This window comes from Panthera tigris, chromosome B2 (genome assembly GCF_018350195.1).
Source record: "Panthera tigris isolate Pti1 chromosome B2, P.tigris_Pti1_mat1.1, whole genome shotgun sequence".
NCBI classification, from domain to species: domain Eukaryota; kingdom Metazoa; phylum Chordata; class Mammalia; order Carnivora; family Felidae; genus Panthera; species Panthera tigris.
The window spans coordinates 133876291-133900034 of NC_056664.1; the positions used below are offsets into that span (position 1 = coordinate 133876291).

The 23744-nt window shown below is 41.5% G+C and overlaps 1 protein-coding gene across 2 annotated transcripts; it reads left to right on the top strand.

The window, feature by feature from the left end:
• The first annotated feature begins 1773 nt into the window (after positions 1 to 1773).
• Positions 1774 to 23591, top strand: GINM1 (glycoprotein integral membrane 1). 2 transcript variants are annotated; one of them, XM_042987300.1, is made up of 8 exons: positions 1774 to 2010; positions 7087 to 7146; positions 7317 to 7413; positions 15504 to 15655; positions 16205 to 16361; positions 17417 to 17550; positions 18891 to 19054; positions 23474 to 23591. In XM_042987300.1, exons 1-8 carry the CDS (start codon positions 1891 to 1893, stop codon positions 23583 to 23585), a joined length of 996 nt encoding a protein of 331 aa, XP_042843234.1. In that variant the 5' UTR covers positions 1774 to 1890; the 3' UTR covers positions 23586 to 23591. The 2 variants fall into 2 exon arrangements, with proteins under 2 accessions (XP_042843234.1, XP_042843235.1); XM_042987301.1 differs by having other exon boundaries at positions 17420 to 17550.
• Positions 23592 to 23744: the final 153 nt, after the last annotated feature.

A 23744-nucleotide genomic window follows, 5' to 3' on the forward strand; every position in this document is an offset into this window, starting at 1 on the left:
GGAGAAGGCATGGGAGCTCTGCCCCTTCCCACATACCTTATCCTATGCATCTCTTTCCCTCTGGCTGTTCATCTGTACATTCTATTATATCCTTTAATAAACTGATAAACGTAAGTGTTTCCCTGAGTTCTGCTCCAGCAAATTAATCTAGTCCATGGAGGGAGTCATTGGAACCTCTGCTCTGTAGCTGATTGGTCAGAAGCACAGGTAATAACCTGGGCTTGCAACTGGCATCTGAAGTATGTGTGGGTGAAGGTAGGTGTGGGCTGTCTCATGGGACTGAGCCCTTATCCTGTGGGATCTGATGCCATCTCTAAGTAGATGGTGTCAGAATCAAATTAAATTGTAGGACACTTAGGTGGTGTGGCAGAGAATTACTTATTGGTGTGTGCCAAAACCTCCAACAAACCCCTAAACTAGCAGGCTTTTTTACTGTGTTTTGGTCAAAGCCTTCCTGGAGCTCAGAACTAGCTATGGAGACAAACAAGTGGAAGAATAATGGATGGTAAGACTATGGGGGAGAGCTCTGTTGAAAAACATAGACTACTTCATCTTCCCTATCTACTTTTTCATATAAAGGTACTTTAGAATCTTATACATATGTTACCAATTAAAGTTATGCAAATCTACATGTCATGTGTTCTAATCTTCAGATTCCTTTTTAATCCAGGCAGTGTGAAATAGAGTGAAAAACCCAGTGGTTGTAGTTGGACCCCAGGAGTGGGTGGGACTTCATTGCAGAAACCACTTGCAAGTTAATAATGTTGTTGCATATCTCATAGTAGGCAAGGAGTTAGTTGAATGATTTTGTAGTATACCACAAAGATTTTAAAATTTACCCCAGCTAGAAAATCAGGCATGTGGAGAGGGTTTGATAAAAGAAGGGCTAAGAGAGAAAGAGGCTTGGGTTCTTTCCAAGTCAAACGTTTTACTTTAAAAAAAAAAAAAAAAAAAGGCTAAATGTTTCTTATTCTGCCTTGAATGGTAATATCTCCAAGTTCTTCTCAATCAATATTCAAACCTATTAATCTGAAATGCCGACCTTTTTGGCACTCTCTGCTTTGGAGAGTTTCATAAAATATTTTTTAAGAATACGAAAGGGGGAAGACATCATCTTTATTTTATAGATTAAGAGACTGACTAGAAAGGCCCCCAGGGCCCAGGTAGACTGGTTTCCTGCTGAGAATGTTGTTCCCGTGCGGTCTAAAGAGATCTGCTGAATGTTGAACGTTTGATGTGTGGTTGATCCTCAACCTTGTCACAATAAATCACTTGGGGAACTTAACTACCAATGCCTGAGCAGCAGCCCTGACTAATGAAATCAGAAACTCGGGTGCCCCGGAAGACCCCAGAGTCAGTAATTTTTAAAACTTTCCGGGCAATTCCCACGTGCAGCCAAGGGTGAGAACTACCGATTTAATAAAATTTCCCCTCTAAACGTGACATACTCTGTTTATGATGTAGAACAGTCTTCACCTATATTACCATTATTTTTATTTTATATATGTAAACACATACACACAGCTATAGTTATGAGCATACCCATATATACTAGTCTTGCTAGAATATACTAATTTTAAAATAATAGCATCCAAAATCTTTTCACTCCGTTCGGATTAGTAGCTCCCTCCAACCCACACCTCCACTCTGATGACGAAATCGGACCTTCCCCCGCTTGACTCCGCCCCTCGACGTTTCGTGGCGGTGCGCGTGCGCAGCCCGTTTTTTCCAGAGTCCCCGCCCACCGGTGCCGCGGGTTCCTTCCACGGACCGGCTCGCTCCCGCCCCGCCTCTCAGAGTCCCGCCCCCCAATAGCCTCGCCCCGTCCCCGCCCTTCGGGCTGGCTCGGCCCTCAGCTCCCCGCTGTCCATCGCAGCTGGCCTGTCCAAGATGGAGGGCTCTCCACCCGCGCCGTTTGCCCTCCGGCTGCTCCTGCTCGCGGCGCTGCCGGCCGCCGGGTGGCTGATGACCGTTACCCATGAGCTGCCCCTGCCGCCCCGAGCCCCGAAGGTAGGGCAGAGCGGGCGCGACTCGGCCGCTCCTCCGCCCGGACCCTCTGGCGAGGCGCGGGCCAGAGCCGTGGGATTGCGGCGTCCTCGTCGATGCCTCTTAAGACCGCCCGACGGGCCAGGGGCTGGGGTCCGGGCGCCCCAGAGAGTAGTGGGGAGAAGCCCCCAAGGAAATGGGGGCGGCCTGGGAGGAAGCGAGAAAGCGAAGAGGGCCCTTTAATGTGTGGTTAAGCCTTGTGCAGCGAAACTTAGGGATTCTTACAACAGCCCCTACTGTTGCCAGCCTGAGGGGGTTTTGCCATCGAAAGTACCCGATCACAAATGCTCTCAGCCTTTTGTAATGGCGCCTTCCTGGGGTAGAGCGGGCACTGGGGCAAGGCGGTGTTTCTGCCTTATGTGCACGGGAAATGTAGAAGTGGCTCGGTGAGGGAACAGGACCGATTCCAGGCCACCTGTCTGCCCCGGCGGGAAGGACTGCCTTCCCCCGGCGGGCAGGGCCCCGGGGTGCGCCTCCGCCGGGTCGACGGGGCGGGAGGAGAAGGGCTGAAGACCCGACTCTTAACCTGACGTCGTCCCTTTGGTGGGTGTTAGGAGGAGTGGATCTTTGAGCGTGGCAGGACCGGCCGCACCAGCATCCCCTGGGAAACTGCTGGAAACGCACTAATCCGATGCTCTGGGGGTGAGGCCCAGCAGTTTAAGTCAGCAAGCCCTCCAGGTGAACCTGAGGCCAGCTAAAACTTGGAGAACCGCTGCATCCTTGTACTAGAGGGTGGCTGGTTCTTCCGTTTTTGCCGGGGAGTCCTGAATTAAACCAGTATTTGCCATTCATCGATTGCATGTATGGTTGGGAAAAGTTTGAAGATTTTGAAATGCGAGTTTTCCCAAAATGAAAAGAAAGAATATAGGTATGCCTTTTCTTACTGGTCGGGACTTGAATACTCCACATCCAGGGGTGACTTACACCATAAATGTCACTTTAAAAAAAAAAAAAATTTAATGACATTACTCTCCCTGGGAACAAAAATAAAGAGCATATCTCAGTTTCAGTTCTGCTGGGGCCTTTCAAGAAGCCACAACAATGCAAACCCTAAGAACCACTTGTATTTGAAATTGTATGTGGACCACAGTTGCAACTGGTCAAAATGTGAATGTGATTGGCAAAGCACCAAGAGACCAAGTACAAATGAAATGATTCCTAAAGTGCCAGTAATACATTATTTTCCAAATTTTAAAGATTCATCATAATCACTTGTAAACCCAAAAGACATTTAAGTCCCTATAGTTCGAGAAAAATGCATTTTGACTGCGAGCTGAAAGTACACTGCACTGTGGGCTTAGTGAATTCATCATTTCAGTTCTTCTTTTTTATGCCCGCCTTCCACTTTTGGAAAGTCCAGATCTATACTCAGAATTTCACAGATGAAAGAATGCTGAGCAGCGAGAGGGAGACATCTCATTCCTTGGAAATGTTTATATGGGAAGCTGAAGCCTCTTGATCTAACTTCCTCAACATTGCATTGTGAAAATTTTCAAATGCACACAACATTTGAAAGAATTTTACAGTGGTCACCACGTTAGATAAGTGCAGTCCAGTAGACCACTGTATGGTGATGGTGTTTGTCTGCTCTCTGCATTACAGTAGTCACAAGACTACTCTTAATGAGCGTTTGAAATGTGGCTGACCAGGATGATTGAGGAACTGAGTTTTTAAACTTTTAGTTAATTTAAATGTAAATAGCCACATGCGGTTAGTGGGTACCATATTGAATAGTGCAAACTTAGACTGCTATTAATGTTTCACTATACTTACTTTATTATTTTTTTAATGTTTGTTTATTTTGCAAGAGAAAGAGCATGTGCGTGCGGAGAGGCAGAGAGAGAGGGAGACAATCCCAAGCGGGATCTGCCCTGTTAGGGCACTGCCCGTCGCGGGTCTCAATCCCACAAACTGTGAGATCATGACCTGAGCTGAAATCAAGAGTCCCGTGCTTAACCTACTGAGCCAACCAGGCCTCCCTCGGTTTGCTTTATGACATATCTGCTCATCTATTCATTTTTGTAGCCAACCTGATCTGAATGTAAGAAAACTGATTGAAGTGAGGAAAAGTCTCTCTATAGCCCTTCAGTGGCTCAGATCTACCGGATTATAAGCATGTTCTGTTTTGTTTACATATGAGTTGTTGGAAGTTGAGGCTACCCAGGTTGTAAAATAATACAAATTTTTATAGTACGTTCTTCTAATATTAAAATAACTTAGTCACCAAAGAGAGGCATCCAGAGGACACTTTTTAAAAAAAAAATTTTTTTTTAACGTTTATTTTTGAGACAGAGAAAGTGTGAGCGGGGAAGGGGCAGAGAGAGAGGAAGACAGAATCCGAAACAGGCTCCAGGCTCCAAGCTGTTAGCGTCAGAGCCGACACAGGGCTCAAACTCATGAACTGTGAGATCATGACCTGAGCTGAGCCAAAGTTGGACGCCCAACTGCCTGAGCCACCCAGGCGCCCCTGCACTTATTTTCTTATATGTGTAAATATTTATTTCATGTATTTCCCTCAGACTTAATTCATTTATTTTAAGCCTTAGGATGTCCTTAGGATGCCATTGTGTACCAGCTGGGCATCTTGTGAGGGAAGGAATTAGAGGAAGAATTGAAAATGGGTGGGTAGAAACTTCAGTTCTGCCACCCACTTTTTAAGTATCCGCCACCTTGACTCACAAGCTTGAACTTCCAGTTCAGTTAGAGGCTCTCAGGAAGAGCAAGAAATATGACCTGTCTCTAAACTTGGGCCCAGGAGGTAGTAACGGATTAGAATCTCTTCTGAAATGAGATCGTTCAGGAAGACCAAAAAGCTTAATTGACTTTGGTTCTCTGCAACATACAGCATGATAGTATCTGTTAGTTGTCTTTTACAAACCCCAGTGTCTTTTACCAACCCCAGATTTTACTAGGCAGGTGATATATGTAAGTGCAGAAAATTACTAGTAATACAGTGTATGTTCACTGCTGAAAGGCAGAAGCTATAAAAAGGTTTCTTAGAATACCATCATTGGAGGGTTTTCTCTGGGCTGTTAGAAGAAACAATAGTCCATAATCAACGGATCCTCTATTTTGAAAAGAATTCTTGGCTGGAATTAGGACACCAAAAAATATACCACCAGTCTGATGACTTACTGAGTGTTGGTTTGTTCTAAAGATGAATGTATTGGTTCTAGCTCATGCTTAGTTCTAGATAAGGGTGGGCCAGGAGAAAGCCAGGCTGGTTCTGAAGTTTCGTATGCCCCAATGTAAGTTGGCAGGTATGCCAGAGTGAGCCTAAATGTACGGTATAGGCTTTCTGTGTTAGAACCCTGTTCTTTGAGTAGAATCACCTCAACCTCATAAAATCACTTCAGTTTTATTCTCTCATTTGTTGGAGATATACAAAGTATTGGAAGCAGTCACAGTGCCAAGAGATTCACTTGTATATTATTTTGTTTATGAACAATTTTCAAAGTTAAGAATACTCCCATGAAAAATATTTTTTATTCCAGAATAACAGCATCTATCTGTGAAAAAAATTAGGGGAAGGATTTGTTTTACAAAAGACAAATTGCAATTCCTTTGAGTATTGGTGAATATTTCTTAAAATACTGCTTTCTTCTCTATAGAAAGCATGTCATTAATAAACTTAAATGTTTGGGGCACCTGCGTGGCTCAGTCAGTTGAGCATCTGACTTTCGATTTCGGCTCAGGTCATGATCTTGCAGTTAGTGAGTTCAAGCCCCATATCAGGCTCTGCACTGATGATGCAGAGCCTGCTTGGGATTCTCTCTCCCTCTCTGCTCGCGCCCTCTCTCTCTCTCTCTCTCTCTCTCTCAAAACAAATAAACTTTAAAAAATAAATAAACTTGGGGCACCTGGGTGGCTGTCAGTTAAGCGTTTGACTTAGACTCAGGTCATTATGTCAGTTCGTGAGTTCGAGCCCCACGTTGGGCTCTGTGCTGACAGCTTGGAGCCTGGAGCCTGCTTTGGATTCTGTGTTTCCCTCTCTCTCTGCCCCTCCCCCACTTGCACTCTGTCTCTCTCTCAGAAATAAGTAAAAACATAAAAAATTAAAATATTAAAAAAATGAAAGTAAAGAAGCAAATACTTGAATAACTGCTTTTGAGCATGCCTTGAGAGGTACTAAAACTGATTTTGCACAGTACATACTTGTCCATGGGCACTAGGGGACACATTTAAGAAGAGTTAGAGCAGTTTTGTTTATGCAAATAAAAAAATGGAAACAATTCAAATGTCCATTGATAGTAGAACAAATAAGTAAATTGGTAATCATTTGATGGGCTTTTTATGCAGTACTGTAAATAAATGTCCACAGCTGCATGCATCAACAGTTGTAAATAAGTTCCAGAAGAATACATATAAAATTGTTCCACTTACATAAAGCTCAGAAACAGGTGAAACTAAACAATATGTTGCTTAGAGAGAGAGAGAGAGCGAGAGACAGTAAAACTATAAAGAAAAGCAAAAGAGGCACCTGGGTGGCTCAGTCAGTACTCTTGATTTCCGCTCAGGTCATGGAGCCCTATGTCAGGCTCCATGTTCAGCGCGGAGATTCTGTCTCGCTCTGCCCTCCTCCCCCACCTCTTGTGAGCTCGCTCTCCCTCTCATTCTCTCTCTAAAAAAAAAAAAAAGAGAGCGATTAATATGGAAGACAACCCAGGGATTCCTTCTGAGGATAAGGGAACGTGATAGAAAGGGGGTGACTTCTAAGGTGTGGACAGTATTCTAGTTTTTAACCTAGGTAGTAGGGATATGAGTGTTAATCGTTTCTTTTAAACTTTACATTTGCATGTTATAGGCTGTTAAATGTGATATATTTCATAGTTAAGTGGAAGAAATACAGTTTATGAAAAGTTGGAATTGTGAATAAGGGCACAAAAAGTCCTGTGAAAAATGCTGGGTTTTACAAAATGTCGATGTTATAAGTGATTATACAATAAATGTAATTGAAGGGAAAAGAAAAAGAACTGAGTTATTCCCATTCTGTGAAGTGCAATTTCACCTATCCAATTTATATATATATATATTTTGCAGGACAGCCTCAGAATTAATGTAACTACCCTGAAGGATGATGGGGCTGTATCTACAGAACAGGTTTGTCTCCTTTTGATTATGATTTTAATATGTTACTTAGCTAAGTATTAGGCAGCCTATGTTATTTTTGCCTACACATCTAGTTCAGTTAGATCATGTATTTTTTACATGAAGATTTTGTCATCATTTATAAACAATTGGAATTAATGTATATGCTGCTTTATTTTAAGGTTATTCTTAACATAACCTATGAGAGTGGACAGGTATATGTAAATGACTTGCCTGTCAATAGTGGTGTAACCCGAATAAGCTGTCAGACTTGGATAGGTGAGTACTACTAAATTTTTTCCATAATTGTTCTGCTTTTAGTAATATTAGATTTGTGAAACACAGTTCTTTGACGTATTTCCATTTTAAATTAATAATATATGTCATTATTGGAGTATATAGTAATACTAATGTGTTTAAAATTCAAATCCTACTTTATATTGGTTATTCTTGGCATATTCCCATTTCTTTTTCGTGAGGTGGGCATTGATTGGAGCTGCATTTCTGGTAGGTTGTTATCCATGTAAGGATGTGCAGGAAGTTCATAAGTGGAGATTTACAAGTAAGAGGCAAAATCTTGGAGGAGTGCTTATCACAGATATAAAAAGTAAAGAGAAAAATAATGTTGTTGGTCTGATGCTTTCCTTTTCTGTTTCTTCTGCCCTTGAGTCCAGATGACATTTTTCTTTTTAACCTTTTGAAATCTTGAGTTGTTCAAAGATAAGCAAATATGTTACATTGTACCATAGTGTTTGAAGGAAATAAAGAATATGAGAAATATGTATAGCATTACTACCTGTTTTAATATATGCATTTAGAGCAGTAAATTTTTCTCTGAACAATTGTATTCTGCACTTGATTTATCATGTACTTTGATTGTCCATTCAATTCGTAGTATTTTCAAATTATTTGTTGTGATATCCCCTTGTCCTGTGGTCCATTTAGAAGTTATAGTACTTAATTTCCAAACATTTTGGAACTTTTGTTTTTACTGTTTCCACCTCTATCATTAGAGGCATACTGTGCATAATTTTTTTTAATGTTTATTTATTTATTTTTAGAGAGAGAAAGAGTGTGTGTGTGTATGCGCGAGCAGGGCAGAAGGAGAGGAAGAGAGAGAACTCCAAGCAGGCTCCACGCTCAGCATGGAGCCCAATGTGGGGTCGATCTCACAAATCCTGAGATCATGATCTGAGCCAAAATCAAGACCCTCAGCCGACTAAGCCACCCAGGCACCCCTATGCTGTGTATAATTTTAACCCTTTGAAATTAGAGACTTGCTTTGTGGCTTGGCAGATGGTCAGTGTTAGTAAATGGTGATGTCCATGTGTCCTTTAAAAGAAAGTACATCGGGGCACCTGGGGTGGCTCAGTCGGTTAAGCGTCCAACTTCGACTCAGTCGTGATCTCATGGTTCATGAGTTTGAACTCTGCATCAGGCTCGCTGCGGGAGCCCACTTCACATCCTCTGTCCCCCCCTCTCTGCACCTCTCCTGCTTGCACACACACTTTTCTGTCTCTCTCAAAAATAAATAAACGTTAACAACATTAAAAAAAAAAGGAAGTACAGTACATAATTACTTGGGTGTGATCTGTATATGTCAGGTAAAATTTGGCTAATCATATTGTTCAATCTGTTATGGAATTGCTGAGTTTTTTGTTTGTTCGCTTGTTCTGTCATTTACTGAGAATGGTATGTTAAATCTCCACTATGAGGCTTTGTTGTCTCAGCTTTGTTAATTATTGCTTTTCTATATTTTGGCACAGTATTACTAAATTCATACAGATTTAGAACTGTTATGTCTTTCTTTAGATTGACTTTTTTATCATTATAATATGTTCTTTATCTCTAGTGACATTTTTGCTTTAAAATCAGCAGTACCTCTGTTATTTTAACAATAATTGCTTTTTGGCCTGGTGGGTAGGAGGGAGGTGGATTGTTGTGTGGTATCTTTGCATTTTCTTTCAGTCTTTCTGGGTCCTTGTGATTAAGGTGAATCTCTTATAAGCAGCATATATTGATGTGTTTTTTTTTTTAATCAGTCTGTCAATTTGTCTTTTAATTGGGATTTTAATTTATTTACATTAATGTAATAACAAATATATTTGGATTTAAATCTTTCATCTTAATTACTTGTTTCCTATTTGTGTCCTACCTGTTTTTTGTTCCTTTTTCTTCTCCTTATGTCCTCTTCCGGGTTATTTATTTTTTGTTTCATCATTTCCCTTTTTCTTATTGGTTTTTATGTTATTTTACTATTCTTTTAATGGTTACCCTTGAAATCAACTAACGAGTATTTTTATCACTTCCCAAACAATACAAGAACCTTAGCACACATAAACTCCATTTATTCCCTTTCTGATTGATTTTGTGTTGTTATTGTCATACATTTTAACTCTTTGTGTTCTTTTTTTTTTTTTTTTTTTTTAATTTTAGAGAAGAAGTGGGGAAGAGGGGCAGAAGTGGGGAAGAGAAAAAGAGAATCTTAAACAGGCTCCAGGCTGAGCACAGAGCCCGACGCAGGGAATCGATCCCATGACCGTGGGATCATGGCCTGAGCCAAAATCAAGTGTCAGATAGATGCTCAACCGACTGAGCCACCCAGGAGCTCCAACTCTTTGTGTTCTTAAGCCCTAATATTATACAGCACACCCATAATTATGCAGCATAACTGTTCTTATTATTTTGTGGAGTCCAGTACTCATTTATTTTTACCTTAATGGTTACCTTTGCCATCGCTCTTCATTCCTTATCTGTGTTCCTCTCTGAGGTCACTTTCCTCTTGCCTAAAAAATTCCCCTTAGGAGGGGATTAGGAAATCCCCTTAACACAGATTTGTTAGCAGTGAATGACGTGAGCTATTGCTTGAAAACATCTTTACTTTGCCTTCATTTTAAGAGGATCTTTTTACTGGATATGGAAATATAGGTTAGTTCTTCATAAGTTAGTGTTTTAAAGACTGATTTCATGGTCTTCTTACTTCTGTAGTTTCTGTTGAGTCCGTGTCAGGCTCATTGCTCTGTTGTGGATAATATGGGTCTTTTCTGTCGTTGTCCTTGGTAGTTTTTTCTGAGTCTTTGGTTTTCAGTAGTCTTACCGTGATGTGCCCAGGTGTGCAGACCTTTAATCTGTGACTTGATATCTTCTGTCAGTTTGGGAACATTTTTTGGCCGTTATCTTTTCAACGAGTGCTACTTCTGCATCCTCTTTCTTATTCTCTTCTTGCTTCTTATTTACACATATGTGTGAAACTTTCACAAGGTTCCATATATATTTTACACTTTTTTTCTCTCTCCTTTTTTTCTTTTCATCCTCCTCGCACACAAATTCGTCAGCTCTGTGTAATTGAGTTAATTTTGTTTACTAAACTTTACCTCTAGGATTTCCATTTATTTCCTTCCTTCCTTCCTTCCTTCCTTCCTTCCTTCCTTCCTTCCTGCCTTCTTCCTTCCTTCTTTCCTTCCTTCCTTCCTTCCTTCTTCTTCATCTCCCACATGGGCCCCAGATATGGGGCCACCTCTTTTTTTTTTAATTTTAATTTTTATTGTAATAGCTTAGACTGGTCTGGTGAAATTCTCCATTTTACCATAGCTTTTCTTGAACCTATTACTTTCAGTAACTTTATTTCTTAAGTAATCTCTTACGCCCAATGTGGGGCTCTGACACAACCCTAGGATCAGGTGTTGCTTGCTCTACTGACTGAGCCAGCCAGGCACCCCTACTTTCAGTAACTTTGAAGTTCACGTCTGCTCAGTCTAATTTCTTGAGCCCCTCTGGATCTGTTTATTGCCCCCCTCTTTTTTTTTTTTTTAAAGGTTTATTTATTTATTTTCAGAGAGAGCACACCAGCAGGGGAGGGCGCAGAGAGAGGCAGACAGAGAATCCTCCCAAGTGGGCTCTGTGCAATACAGGACTCCATCTCACAAACTGTGAGACCATGACTGGAGCTGAAATCGAGAGTGGGATGCTTCACTGACTGAGCCCTCTAGATGCCAGTTTTTTTCCTCATGATGCTTCTCCAATATGTGTTGTTGTTTTTGATACTGTGTAGGAAAAGCTATAAAGGCTCTGGACAATATTATTTTACTCCAAAGAGGATTTACTTTAACCCCTGGCAGTCATGATAATAAGAGGCAGAGTACCTTAATTTTTAAATCGAGGATTAGACTGTTTGAAGGCTGGATTCTCATCTTTGCAAGGCTTAGACTATTCCTCATTAACTGTTACTCCTCACACGTAGCTCATCATAGGTCCCAAGTGAGAACTCGGGGTGTTTCTGAGGGCCCTTCTTTTGTGGGTCCCAAACTCCCTACTGTCAGGAGCCTGTCAGAAGTTCTGCTTAACTTCTCAGTGTCTTAGGTATATGCTCAGTTTCTCAACCAAGCCTGACTTACTAATCGGCAAACGCTTCAGTGGGGAAAACTGCACAGAATGTTGGCTTACTTCTGTGCCTCCCTTCTCTCTAAGATCTTGTCACAAGTCCTGGATACTCTTTGTAGCCACAATCTTTATTTTATGCCCCTCTATGTGAGACTGCCGACGTCTGCCTCTTTACTTCTCTGTCGTTGTTTTCTATTGAGCTTTCCAGCTTCTCTACCTATTCAGCCGGGCAATCAGCAAATGCCTTGTGGGGGTGCTGGCCGTCTTTTTTTTTTTTTTTAACATTTATTTTTGAGACGGAGACAGAGCATGAACGGGGGAGGGTCAGAGAGAGAGGGAGACACAGAATCTGAAACAGGCTCCAAGCTCTGAGCCATCAGCACAGAGCCCGATGCGGGGCTTGAACTCATAGACCGCGAGATCATGACCTGAGCCGAAGTCGGCCGCTCAACCGACTGAGCCACCCAGGTGCCCCGTGGCCGTATTTTTAAAAGCTCTCTGGTGCCTCTGGACAGATTTGGGTTTTGAGTGTAGATGTGTGCGTTTATTTTATTTTATTTTTTAACGTTTCTTTATTTTTGAGAGAGAGAGAGTGCGCACACATGAGTTGGGGAGAGGCGGAGGGAGGGTGGGGACAGAGGACCCGAAGCGTGCTCCACGCTGACAGCAGTGAGCCCGATGTGGGGCTCGAACTCATGAATCATGAGGTCATGACCTGAGCCAAAGTCAGACGCTCACTCAGTTGACTGAGCCACCCAGGTGCCCCTTGTGTTCTTTTTTGTGGTTGTTGTCACATCTTTTCTAGTAGCTCTCAGTGAGAAAGTTGGCAAACAACAAGCTAATTCCTCATAGCTAGGAAAAGAAGTGCTATCGCTGGCTTATATAATCATTCTGTTGATGTTATATCCGTCACTGAATTTGCTATGGACTGTGACCTGGCTGCTGTGTTGTAGCCACCTTCCTGGTCATCCAGGCATTGCACTGAGTTTTGTTGATAGCTGCAGTAAATGCCCATCTTATCCGTTGTAAGAATCTTCAAAACATTAAATACAGCCTCAACAAAAAGTCTTCTTTCCTTAAATTTTAAAAATAATTCTTCTTTGGTAGGTGTATTGGTTATCGCTGTGTAACAATTTAATCCTCAACTTAGTAGCTAGTGACAGTATCATCTCGTGGTTCCTGTAAGTCAGGAATCCGAGCCCGGCTTAGCTGGGACCTCTGGCTTTGTCCTAAAGACGCAGTCATCTCAGGGCTCCACTGGGGAAGATCTGCTTGCTAGCTCCTCCCGGGTGTTGACAGGACTTAGTTCTTGTGAACTGTCACACTGAGGCCTCAGTTCCTCACAAGAGGTTGGCTGGAGGGCTCCCTCCTTCCCTTGCCACGTGGACCTCTGTAGGGCATCTCGCAACATGGCGGCTGGCTTTATGGGTGAGAGGACAAGGGAGACTGTCAGCAAGAGAGTACTAGCAAGACAGAAGTCCTAGCCCTTATAATCCAACCATAGATGTGCCATTCCATCACTTTTACTGTGTTCTGTCTGTTAGAAACAGGTCACTAGGTCCAGCCCACACTTAGCAAGAGGGAATTACACAAGGACGTGAATTATCGGGGTCAGGGGTCAGTGAGAGCCGTTTTTGGAAGCTGCCTACCACAGTAGGGAAAGTCAGAATATCAAGGGCTTTTGTTTTTAATTTAATTTTATCCTGCAGCAGAGTTACCAGACTGGGGACTGAAGAATCACCACTCTGATGTATTTATAAGACCGCATTTTCTCATCCATCGAATCTCTTGTGCCCTAGAGCGCCAGCCTTTGGACGTACAGATACGCTGACAGGGAGCCTACTGTTCTGTGAGCAAGACCGATGGGCAAACAGGGAAAACACTGAGATGGACCACAAGAGCGGGGAAGTTTTACAGTTAGGAGCCTTAGAGGATACGAGGGAGGATAGGCAGACCAGAGAGAGGGGGAGCAGCGAGTGCCCCCCTAAGGAGCCTGAAGAAGGACCATTCGGAGAACTACCAAAAAAGTCACAGGTTGCCACTGAAGGCATTTGAGCAAGGAGGCTGCGTAATCAAAACTCTGTTACAGAAGATTAATCTGGCGCTGTTGTGTGAATGGTTTAAAGGGGGAGAGATTAAAGAAGCAAGTAGTTCAGTAACTATTATAACAGTAAGTAGTTCATGAACTACATATTGGTTGAGTAGGGAGGGAGGGATGGAAAGGACAAATATAAGAGAATCTGGACCCGGAATGGCCTGAAAGAAGCAACTAACTGGACGCAGGGAATGAGGGTGAAGAAATCAAATGGAACCTGGTAACTTTTGTCTTTGCTGGTTTGGAGAAGGGTGAGTTTATTCACAGAAACAGCAAAGTCTAGGAGGACCAGTTTTGTGAACACTTGGGCCGAACTAAAAGGTTAGGTCACTTGGTTCTCAATGGAAATGTCTGTAGCTATTTAAAAAGTTAGAAATGTTAGTCTGTGCCTTCCAGAGATTTTGATGTGTTGAGATTGGGGAGAGGCTCTGGCGTCTGTACTGTTTTCTAGTTGATTCTGATGCAGAGTTAGGATTTAGAACCACTTGACCAGGTATTTGAATAGTATTGATAACTTATGATGGCAAATTTATTTTAAATTATGTATTTATAACTCTGGATGGAATCACTACTGAACAAAAGCCATAGAACAATAAACTTAATGCATTCTGTCAAGGAACGTTGCCTAGTCAAGGTGACAAGTTGATAAACTAAGAGCTACACTGCAAGAAAGTTAGTGCTTTAAAAAAAAAAGAAAAAGAAAAGGCATGAGGGGCACTTGGGTGGCTCAGTTGGTTGAGCGTCTGACTTTGGCTCAGGTCACGATCTCATGGTCTGTGAGTCCGAGCCCCGCATCGGGCTCAGTGCTGATGGTGCAGAGCCTGCTTTGGATTCTCCGTCTCCCTCTCTCGATGCCCCTCCCCCGCAGGTGCATACATGTACATGCACTCTTTCTCTCAAAAATAAACATTAAAAAATTTAAAAAGAAAAAAACAGACACGAACTCAGCAATGTAGGGATATAGTAGCTAGAACTACCTAAGTAGGAGTTTATTAAAAACGGATGAGGAGAGAGGGAATAGTAGAGAACATTCCAGATAAAGGGAATAGCCCTGTACAGGCACTGAATCAATTTAAACAGCTGGGTTTGCATGTAGAATATCCATCTTGGTTCCTTTTTTGTCTAACGGTCCTCATACAATAACATTTGAGGGACCAACAGTTGAACAACTCAGTGCTCCTTTTGCACTAGTTTCATGGATTTATAGGGATTTATCATTTTCCGTAGTGTTTTCTGCCTTAATAGGATATCTGCTGGTTCTGTAGACCAGCTGCAGTGGTCACACCACACCTCCACTGGTGTGGGCTGGGGGGCTCTTAGCTAGAGGGGAGTGTAGCCAGTAGCTAATCCTACCCCATCGTCCACGGGTGGAGAGTAATTACAGGGCTGTCCCATCCTCCTCCCCATTCCTGCCCTTTCTGGTAGCAACAGGTCACTTACTGGAGAAAGAATTGAGAAAAAAACTCAGTGTCTTTACTGCTTTAGGCCCCTTATGTCCCTGGGTTTTGTGAATGAGTGAATGGATGAATGGATATACTTCCCTTACTAAAACATGGGATTGGCTGTGTCTTCTGACCTGCTTTGTAAGTAGTTACGTCTTATTCATTCCTCCTTGACAAACTCTGTAAAAGAATAGGAGTGATGTTGCTAGTGTAGTGGTCTAAAGACCACCAAGCACTTTTCCCTTTTCCAATGACTGTAAACATGGTGAGGATTTGCCAAGTTGTCTTTGTTTTCATAAATTCTGTAACATCAGTGAAGTCGGAGATGAAGAAAGGCCAAGAAACTGTTATCCAACTGTCCTGTTCCCTGTAAATGTCATCAAAATAATCAAATTCAGTAACAGGTTTGGTGGCATTTTTGTTCAAAGCTGTGACTACTTTTTTTTATATAGTGAAGAATGAAAATCTGGAAAATTTGGAGGAAAAAGAATATTTTGGAATCGTCAGTGTCAGGATTTTAGTTCATGAGTGGCCTATGACGTCTGGTTCCAGTTTGCAACTAATTGTCATTCAAGAAGAGGTAGTAGAGATCGATGGAAAACAAGTAAGACAGTCCGATTCTTAATTGGGAATTAAATTGTAAAGATCTGTGCTAGGTATTATACCTGTGTTCCATTATTTTATTACTTCTATCTGACTTGAGAAGGAAGAGTGGTACCCTAATGTTGCCTGTAGCCAATCGTTTAGAAGTTTCTTTTACTTGGTTTAGCATTTGTTCAGCATCTGAAGTATTAATTTTTTTTAACAAACTGAACACATTGTACATATTTATGTCACCTTAAGATATTATAAACATTAGTAAACAGAAAAGTAAATGAAAAGATTGAATTTGGTTCGTGGCTCTGCTGCCTTTTCCTCTGGCTAAGTCTAAGTAAATGAAACACAGTGGGGAGCCAGGTTGTAACTCTGAGTGCTCAAACACTCAGAGTGAAGCTGCTAATTAAATGCCTGAAAGCGAGGGGAATACAGAGGGACTGTGAACAGGGCAAGCTTTTTAGTTAAAGAGATCAAGGAGGAAAAGTTAGCTTTAGATGCTGACGGGGTTGTGCCATTGTTTAAAATGAAGAGTAACTGTTTATGTTTTCTTTCATAGGCTCAACAAAAGGATGTTACTGAAATTGATATTTTAGTTAAGAACCAGGGAATACTCAGACATTCAAGCTATACGCTACCTTTGGAGGAAAGCATGCTGTATTCTCTTTCCCGAGACAGTGACATTTTATTTACCCTTCCTAACCTCTCCAAAAAAGGTACTTTAAAAGACTGTTACTTAAAGCATTAAGGAAATTAATTTTTTAGTGGGTAGCTTTTGAATTGTAGTTAATATGTTTGGAAGTAGGCTTCTTTCAGAAATGTTTTATAACATCTATTACTTTTATATCCCTTTAAAAACGTTGGAATCTATTTTGGGTCTTAATAGAAAGTGATGAAAAAAAAAAACGATCAGTGATGACTGCTTAGCGACACTTTGTGGTAATTATCTACTCTTACTCTGGGCAGTCATCACAAAATACACGATAAGAAAATTGGTTATGGGGCACCTGGGTGGCTCAGTTGGTTAAGCATCTGACTCTTGGTTTTGGCTCAGGTCATGATCTCACAGTTTGTGAGTTCGAACACCATGTTGACCTCTGCATTGACAGCATGGAGCCTGCTTGGGATTCTCTCTCCCTTTCTCTCTCTCTGTCCCTCTTCCACTTCTGCGCTCTCTCTCTCTCTCTCTCTCTCTCTCTCTCTCTCTCTCAAAATAAATATTTTTTTAAAAAAAGAATACCGTTGGGGTGCCTGGGTGGCTCAGTCGGTTAAGCGTCCGACTTCAGCTCAGGTCACGATCTCGCGGTCCGTGAGTTCGAGCCCCACGTCGGGCTCTGGGCTGATGGCTCAGAGCCTGGAGCCTGCTTCCCATTCTGTGTCTCCCTCTCTCTCTGTCCCTCCCTCATTCATATTCTGTCTCTCTCTGTCTCAAAAATAAATAAACGTTAAAAGAAAAAATTTAAAAAAAAAAATACTGTTTAGGTTCATTTAGAGAAAGAAGTATTCATTCTTCCCATTGAAACATGGAACTTTTTGGAGATTTGACCTTCTGCATAATAGAATCGTAACTAGCATAGCTCCTTGTAACTGTTTTAGTTTATGGCTCCTGTCCAGCATTTAAATCTGAACATTCAAGTGTCATTTTTTTTTCTCCCAAGGCAAAAGACATACTCTTAGTGTCCTACATATTTTTGAAATAGTAATGTTAGAACTAGTAGGAGAGACGCCAGCATGCACCTAGCGTTTTGGTAACTTGGCTCTTCCTCCTCAGTAGAAAGTGTTAGTTCACTGCAGACCACCAGCCAGTATCTTATCAGGAACGTGGAAACCACCGTAGATGAAGATGCTTTACCGGGCAAGTTACCTGAAACTCCTCTCAGGGCAGAGCCTCCATCTACGTATAAGGTAGGTATTTGGGGTTCTCTTTATATTACAAGCATTTTTGGAAGAAAATAGCCTTGCAAATGAGGTGGAAACCATGAGGATTGGAAGTATGAAACATTGTTAATGATGAGCTCACGGTTATTTTATTTTTTGGTATTCCTGTTTTAAGTTTCATTTAATAATATAGTTACACGATTATGAAGTCATTGGATTTCGCTTGGGGGGGGAATTTTCACGTCCAGAGTCATTCCCATATTCTCATTTATTCTGTGACTGCCACCTCACGCGCACGTACGCACGCACACGCGTGGTGCCCTCAGGATCTTGAACGGTGACCGAGCACACTTGGTTCAGAGTGTCCTCCAGGAGTCAGGTGGCATAGGTCTGAATCTTGGTGCTGCTGCTGACGAGTTGTGTGATCTTGGACAAGTTCCTGGTCTCTCTGACCCCACTTTATCTGTACAATGGGGCACCTCCTTTAATCTGTAGAACCATGCAGGCGTTAACCAAGATTAGATGAACTGGGTACAAACACAAGTGTGTATTTGCACCTATTAAGTATTCCTGTATTACTGATGACATTATACAACTGCCTGGGAATGTACGCACGGTTCAGACCGAGTATCTGGACTTCTCCAGATGTGTGAGCTAGGTGTCTTAGTCAAAATAATTTCTACTTAAGTGAGCGAGGTCTGTTGTTAGTCTCAAAGGATTCCAGAGACTTCTTTGAAGTTTCCGCTGAGGGTTGAGATTGCTTATTTGGGGTTGCTGGGAAAGTCAGGTCACTTTTTGCTGCCCGCATGCCAGCACCCTGACCCTGTGTACCTGCCTTCCTCAGAGCGAGGCAGCCCGCACCATCCTCGCGCACGTTGGTGTCGACTCTGAGTCTAGGCGGAGTCACTGTGTTTTTGTGCACGGTGAACTCCCCACCTGGGCCAAAGACTGCTAACGTGTTTGTCTTTCTTCCTGCTCTTGTCCTCCAAGTATTAGGAACACATCGTTGCCTCTGGTCTGTTTTGCATAGACTAACCAGACCTCTTACCATTTAGCAATTACTTACACTGAATTTATATACAATAGTATAAACAATCGTAAAGGATAATAAAATAACATTCCTGTGCCCATATTACTAGAGCATAATTTTAAAAACTGTAAACAACTTTATCAAGATACATTTTAAAATAAAATGCACCCATTTAAAACATACAGTTAAATAAGTTTTGCTAAAGGTAGATGTCCATGTAACCAGCATCACAATGAAAATACAGAATTTTATCATCACCCTAAACTGGAACATCATTTTCGAAGTTTCATAGAGATCAGATGACACTTGGCTTATCTAATCAAAACTTCTTTTTTAGGTGATGTGTCAGTGGATGGAGAAGTTCAGAAAAGATCTGTGTAGATTCTGGAGCAGTGTTTTTCCAGTGTTTTTTATGTTTCTGAACGTCATGGTGGTTGGAATTCTAGGAGCAGCTGTGGTAATAACCATCTTAAAGGTGCTTTTCCCAGTTTGTGAATACAAGTAAGTATTTCTTATTTTGAAACAACATTAGTATTTTTACTAATTAAAAAGCAAGTTGTATTACTGTTTTTTAAAGTAGAAAATATAAATATACGGATGGCTATAAGACAGGTGGGAGGGAAAATAATGTCGGCTTTTTTTAGCTCGTCTTCCAACTGTAGCAAAATCAAGACGCTTATTGGATATCAAGACGCTTGTTGTGAACAAGACACTGGTCTTGGGGATTCAGACGTGAATAAGACAGCTACTCTCTGAGGACTTAGTCTGGGAGAGAAAGGAAACCTGTATCCTAATGGGAAATGCAGTGTTGGGTGAACAAATGAAATGCGGGCCTCACTATGTGCTTTCTACCTCAAAGTATCAATCTAAAACGATGTGGATTTTAGAAGACTAGCAAGGCATTTAAATGGTGCGGCATTGCTTGTAACAGAAAGCAGAAGAGGAAAGCTCCAAACCGTTTACCTGCGGGGGCTAAACTCACTACTGGTTTACACGCGCAGTGGGATTCTGTGCAGCTGAGATGCGAAAAGTCCAAAATCTATTAGGTGGGGAAAAACATTGCGTAACAGTATGATTTCATTTGGGTAAAACAGAAGTATTACGTTTATATGTATATAAGTGCATAGAACATTTCTGGGATGACAAAGTGATCTCTAGTGAGTGGGAATGAGAGCAGGGGCAGAGAGACTGACTTTCACTTCTTCCCTTTCTGTACAGCTTGATTTTTTTAACCTTAAGAAATTATTTTATAAATTTAAAAGTGAATTTGTTGTTAGCAGTTTTACAAGTTAAACAGTCAGGGTCTCCTGGCTGGCTCAGTCGGTTGGAGCATGCAACTCTTGATTTTGAGGTGAGTTGGAGCCCCACGTTGGGGGGCAGAGTTTACTTAAAAAAAAGAAAGAAAGAAAAATAAGTGAAATAGTCATTTTAGTCGTCTTAGTAGAAGTAAATCTCAGTAGACTAGAGATGACCACAATTTTTGGCTTAAATTATATTGTACTATGTTGGAAAGCCCATAGGATTTACAGAAAAAAGACGCAATTTAAACATTCACTTCTCCACTTGCTTGTCGTTAAGGTCTTCAAAGCTACCATTTCTGTATGTGTAACATTGAACTAGTGCCTCCCTTAAAAGGGTTGCTAAAAGGCCATGTTGCAAGCAAAGTGCCTGCAGAGTAAAGAAATATTAGTACCCCTCCCACCTTTTCGTTTGGTTTCCCCTGAAGAATTCACATTTCCCATTTCTTTCTAAAAATGAAAATTCTGGAACTTAGTAGTTTCTTTCTATTTCCTTTGACTGCCAGGAACCTCAGGACTTTTTTTGAATTTTATTATGCAAACCTGCATAGAAAACTGTGTTGCAGGGTTTTTTTTTTTTTATTGTTCTTTTACCAAATGTTTTGTTACGGGCTTCTCTGTGGGAAAGACAAAATGTAAATTAAAAACCAGATTTGCAGTATACTGGGTTTTTTTTAAAGTTTATTTGGAGAGAGAGAGAGAATCCCAAGCACACTCCGCACTGTCATCACAGAGCCTGACATGGGGCTCGAACTCACCAATATGAGATCATTTCCTGAGCCAAAACCAAGGAGACACTCAACTGACTGAGCCGCCCAGGCACCCCTGAAGTGGACTTTTTATCGATGGCAGTTGTACTAAGGTAGTTTCTAGTAGTAAAAGATTTCATCAATGCAGAAATACAGAGAGCAGTTAAAATACCTCTTCTTTTCCCTGTTCTTTAATTCTTGTAACTAGGGGGAATCACTGTTAACTTTTAGGGTGTGCATCTTTTATCCAAATTCTGTGTATTGATGTAAACATATGCTAAGGTAATTATAATTGTTTATTATCCTAGACAGAGGTTCCTAAACTTTCTTATTACATAGCACTCTTAGTGTGCCAGTAACTTTTCCCGGTGCCCCATCTAGGCCAGAAGAAAACTCTAAAAATTTTTATTTAATTCTTAATTTATGTACACACATGTGCATGTACGTAATTCTTAACTTACATTTTCAAATGGGACGTATGCGCCTATAGGACGCTGCACAAAACTCTTAGACTGGACGCTGCCACCCTATTTCCTGTTCAACACTAGCTTTTGTACAGTATTTGTTTTTTATCATAATAACTGCCAAAGTCCAACTAGGCAAAGATCTGACGGCATTGAAAGGACAGTGTAGTACAATCTAATGTTGGAACTGTGAACTCCCCTCAAAATGAAATCGTGAAACTTTGTAATAGTCTGCAGTGCCGCCCCAGGATTCCCTTTGCATCTGGGAACGTGGGCTTAAGGTCTTTTCCTGTCCACACTTAGATATGCTTCTTGATTCTCCCTATGGCTGCACAGTGTTTTACAGTATGGATATGCCATAACTTAACCATTCCTCCACTAGACCCTCCAGGAACTTCCAAGTTGATGTTATTTCCAGTAACGCCCTAGTGTACATCTTAAATGTACATACATCTCTTTGCACGTGTGTATTGAATGTAGAATAGATGCCTCAAAGTGAATTTACTGGGTCAAAGAATGTATGTATTTAATATCTTGCCAACACTTGACAGCAATCTTTTGTTTTTGCCACTGGGGACAAAAATATAATCTCATTTTAATTAATTCGCATTTTCTTCTTACTAGCATCCTTGCGAGCCCAGGTCTGGCTGAGTCTAGCATCTCTGTGATAGCTGGCTGGCTCTTTCTCCTGTGACATGCCTGTTCATAGCCTTTGTCCATTTTTCAGTTGTGTTGCCTTTTGTAATCATTAGTATATTGGAGCTCCTTTGTTTGTTGTACACACATAGTATCTTTTCCATTTTTTTTTTTTTAATCCCAGACTGCGATTTGTCTTTTGCTCTCAATTCTAGTATCATACAAGAATTTTAAATTTGGGGGCTCCTGGGTGGCTCAATCAGTTAAGTGTCTGATTCTTGATCTCAGCTCAGGTCTTAATCTCGGGGTCGTGAGCCGAAGCCCGATCGGGCTCTGCCCTGGGTGTAAAGCCTCCTTAGAAAAAAAAGGAAAAGAAAAAAGTTTAAGTTTGGGGTTAGAGCAAAGTCCTTTGTGGCTTTTAAGGGTTTTAAATTTTTCTTAAGTAGACCTTTTCCCTTCTTAAAATTATTTAAGTGTCATCTTCAAACTTTTTTTACCAGCACTTGCGTACAGATGAGGCCAGAATTCTGATTTTTTGTTTTCCAGAGAGGCTGCTGTTCCAGCTATAATTTGCCCACTGAATCGGAATATTACCTTATTATGAACTAAATTCCTGCACATATTAGCCTTATTCCTCCTGCTTTGTCAAGCACTGTGCCAGCGGCAGAGTTCTTTTTTTTATTTTTATTTTTTTTAAATTTTTTTTTTTCAACGTTTTTTATTTATTTTTGGGACAGAGAGAGACAGAGCATGAACGGGGGAGGGGCAGAGAGAGAGGGAGACACAGAATCGGAAACAGGCTCCAGGCTCTGAGCCATCAGCCCGGAGCCTGACGCGGGGCTCGAACTCACGGACCGCGAGATCGTGACCTGGCTGACGTCGGACGCTTAACCGACTGCGCCACCCAGGCGCCCCAACCAGCGGCAGAGTTCTAATTCCTATACTGCATTAATAAAACCAGCAACCGTCTCCCCCCCCCACCGTTGTTCTTTTTAAAAAAATTGTTACAACTATTCTTGCAGTTTCTCCCTCGTGAACTTTTAGAATCAGCTTGATGAGTTCCATAACTAACTAACTTCAGCTGCCATCTCAATTAGGATAACACTGAACTTGCAAAAGAGGTCTTGGATACAATCCAGAGATCTCCTCCCTGGTCAGGTACTTTGGGGAAAAAAGGGAAAATGCTGTCTAAATATCTAAGGTTGCAGGGCACCTGGGTGGCTCAGTCAGTTGAGCGTCCGACTTCGGCTCAGGTCACGATCTCGCAGTTTGTGAGTTCGAGCCCCGCGTCGGGCTCTGTGCTGATGCCTCGGAGCCTGGAGCCTGCTTCGGATTCTGTGTCTCCCTCTCTCTCTGCCCCTCCCCCGCTCACACTCTGTCTCTGTCTCCTTCAAAAACAAATAAACATTAAAAAATAAATTACCTATCTAAGGTTGCATCCCAGTGGTGAGTACCAGTTAGAAACCTGCTTGGGCCTGGTCTTTTAGACCACCTTGTGCAAATCTGGGCTTCTGTCTGCCTTGGAGATCTGTACTTACCCAGTCCTTTCCCTACTTACAGTGTAAGTAAGGAACTTCCTCTTCCACCTTCTGTTCGCTCAGCTTGGTTAAAGCAAACTTTGGACTCAGAGCTTGTCCAACTATTATAAACTAAGTAAAATGAAGCAAAAGCACTTAACCCCAGGGTATATATTTCATTATAACCTTAAAGTAGGCCTTTCTTACTACCAAACTGTAGACGGGGAAATGTTTAATTTTGATTTTTATATTTCAGAGGAATTCTTCAACTGGATAAAGCAAATGTTATACCTGTGACAGCTATCAACTTATTTCCAGATGATACTGAGAAAAGAGCAAAAAACCCTGAAGATAAAACATGTGTTTAAATCAAATCATGGACTCTGAATTAGTCTTTTGGCTCTACATTTGCCACTTGAATAGAATTTTCTTTAAATCATTAAGAATCAGTTTATACACCAGGGAAATTGCTAAACTCCTAAAACTGCCTAAAACTTGACCTTTAAAGTGACAAGTTAAAGTTCACC

Coding starts and splice junctions, on each gene's coding strand:
- GINM1 (XM_042987300.1), top strand. CDS start 1,891: ATGGAGGGCTCTCCACCCGCGCCGTTTGCCCTCCGGCTGCTCCTGCTC. Junction 16,362..17,416: donor TCCTAACCTCTCCAAAAAAG/GTACTTTAAAAG, acceptor CTTCCTCCTCAG/TAGAAAGTGTTAGTTCACTG. Junction 19,055..23,473: donor TTCCCAGTTTGTGAATACAA/GTAAGTATTTCT, acceptor TTTATATTTCAG/AGGAATTCTTCAACTGGATA.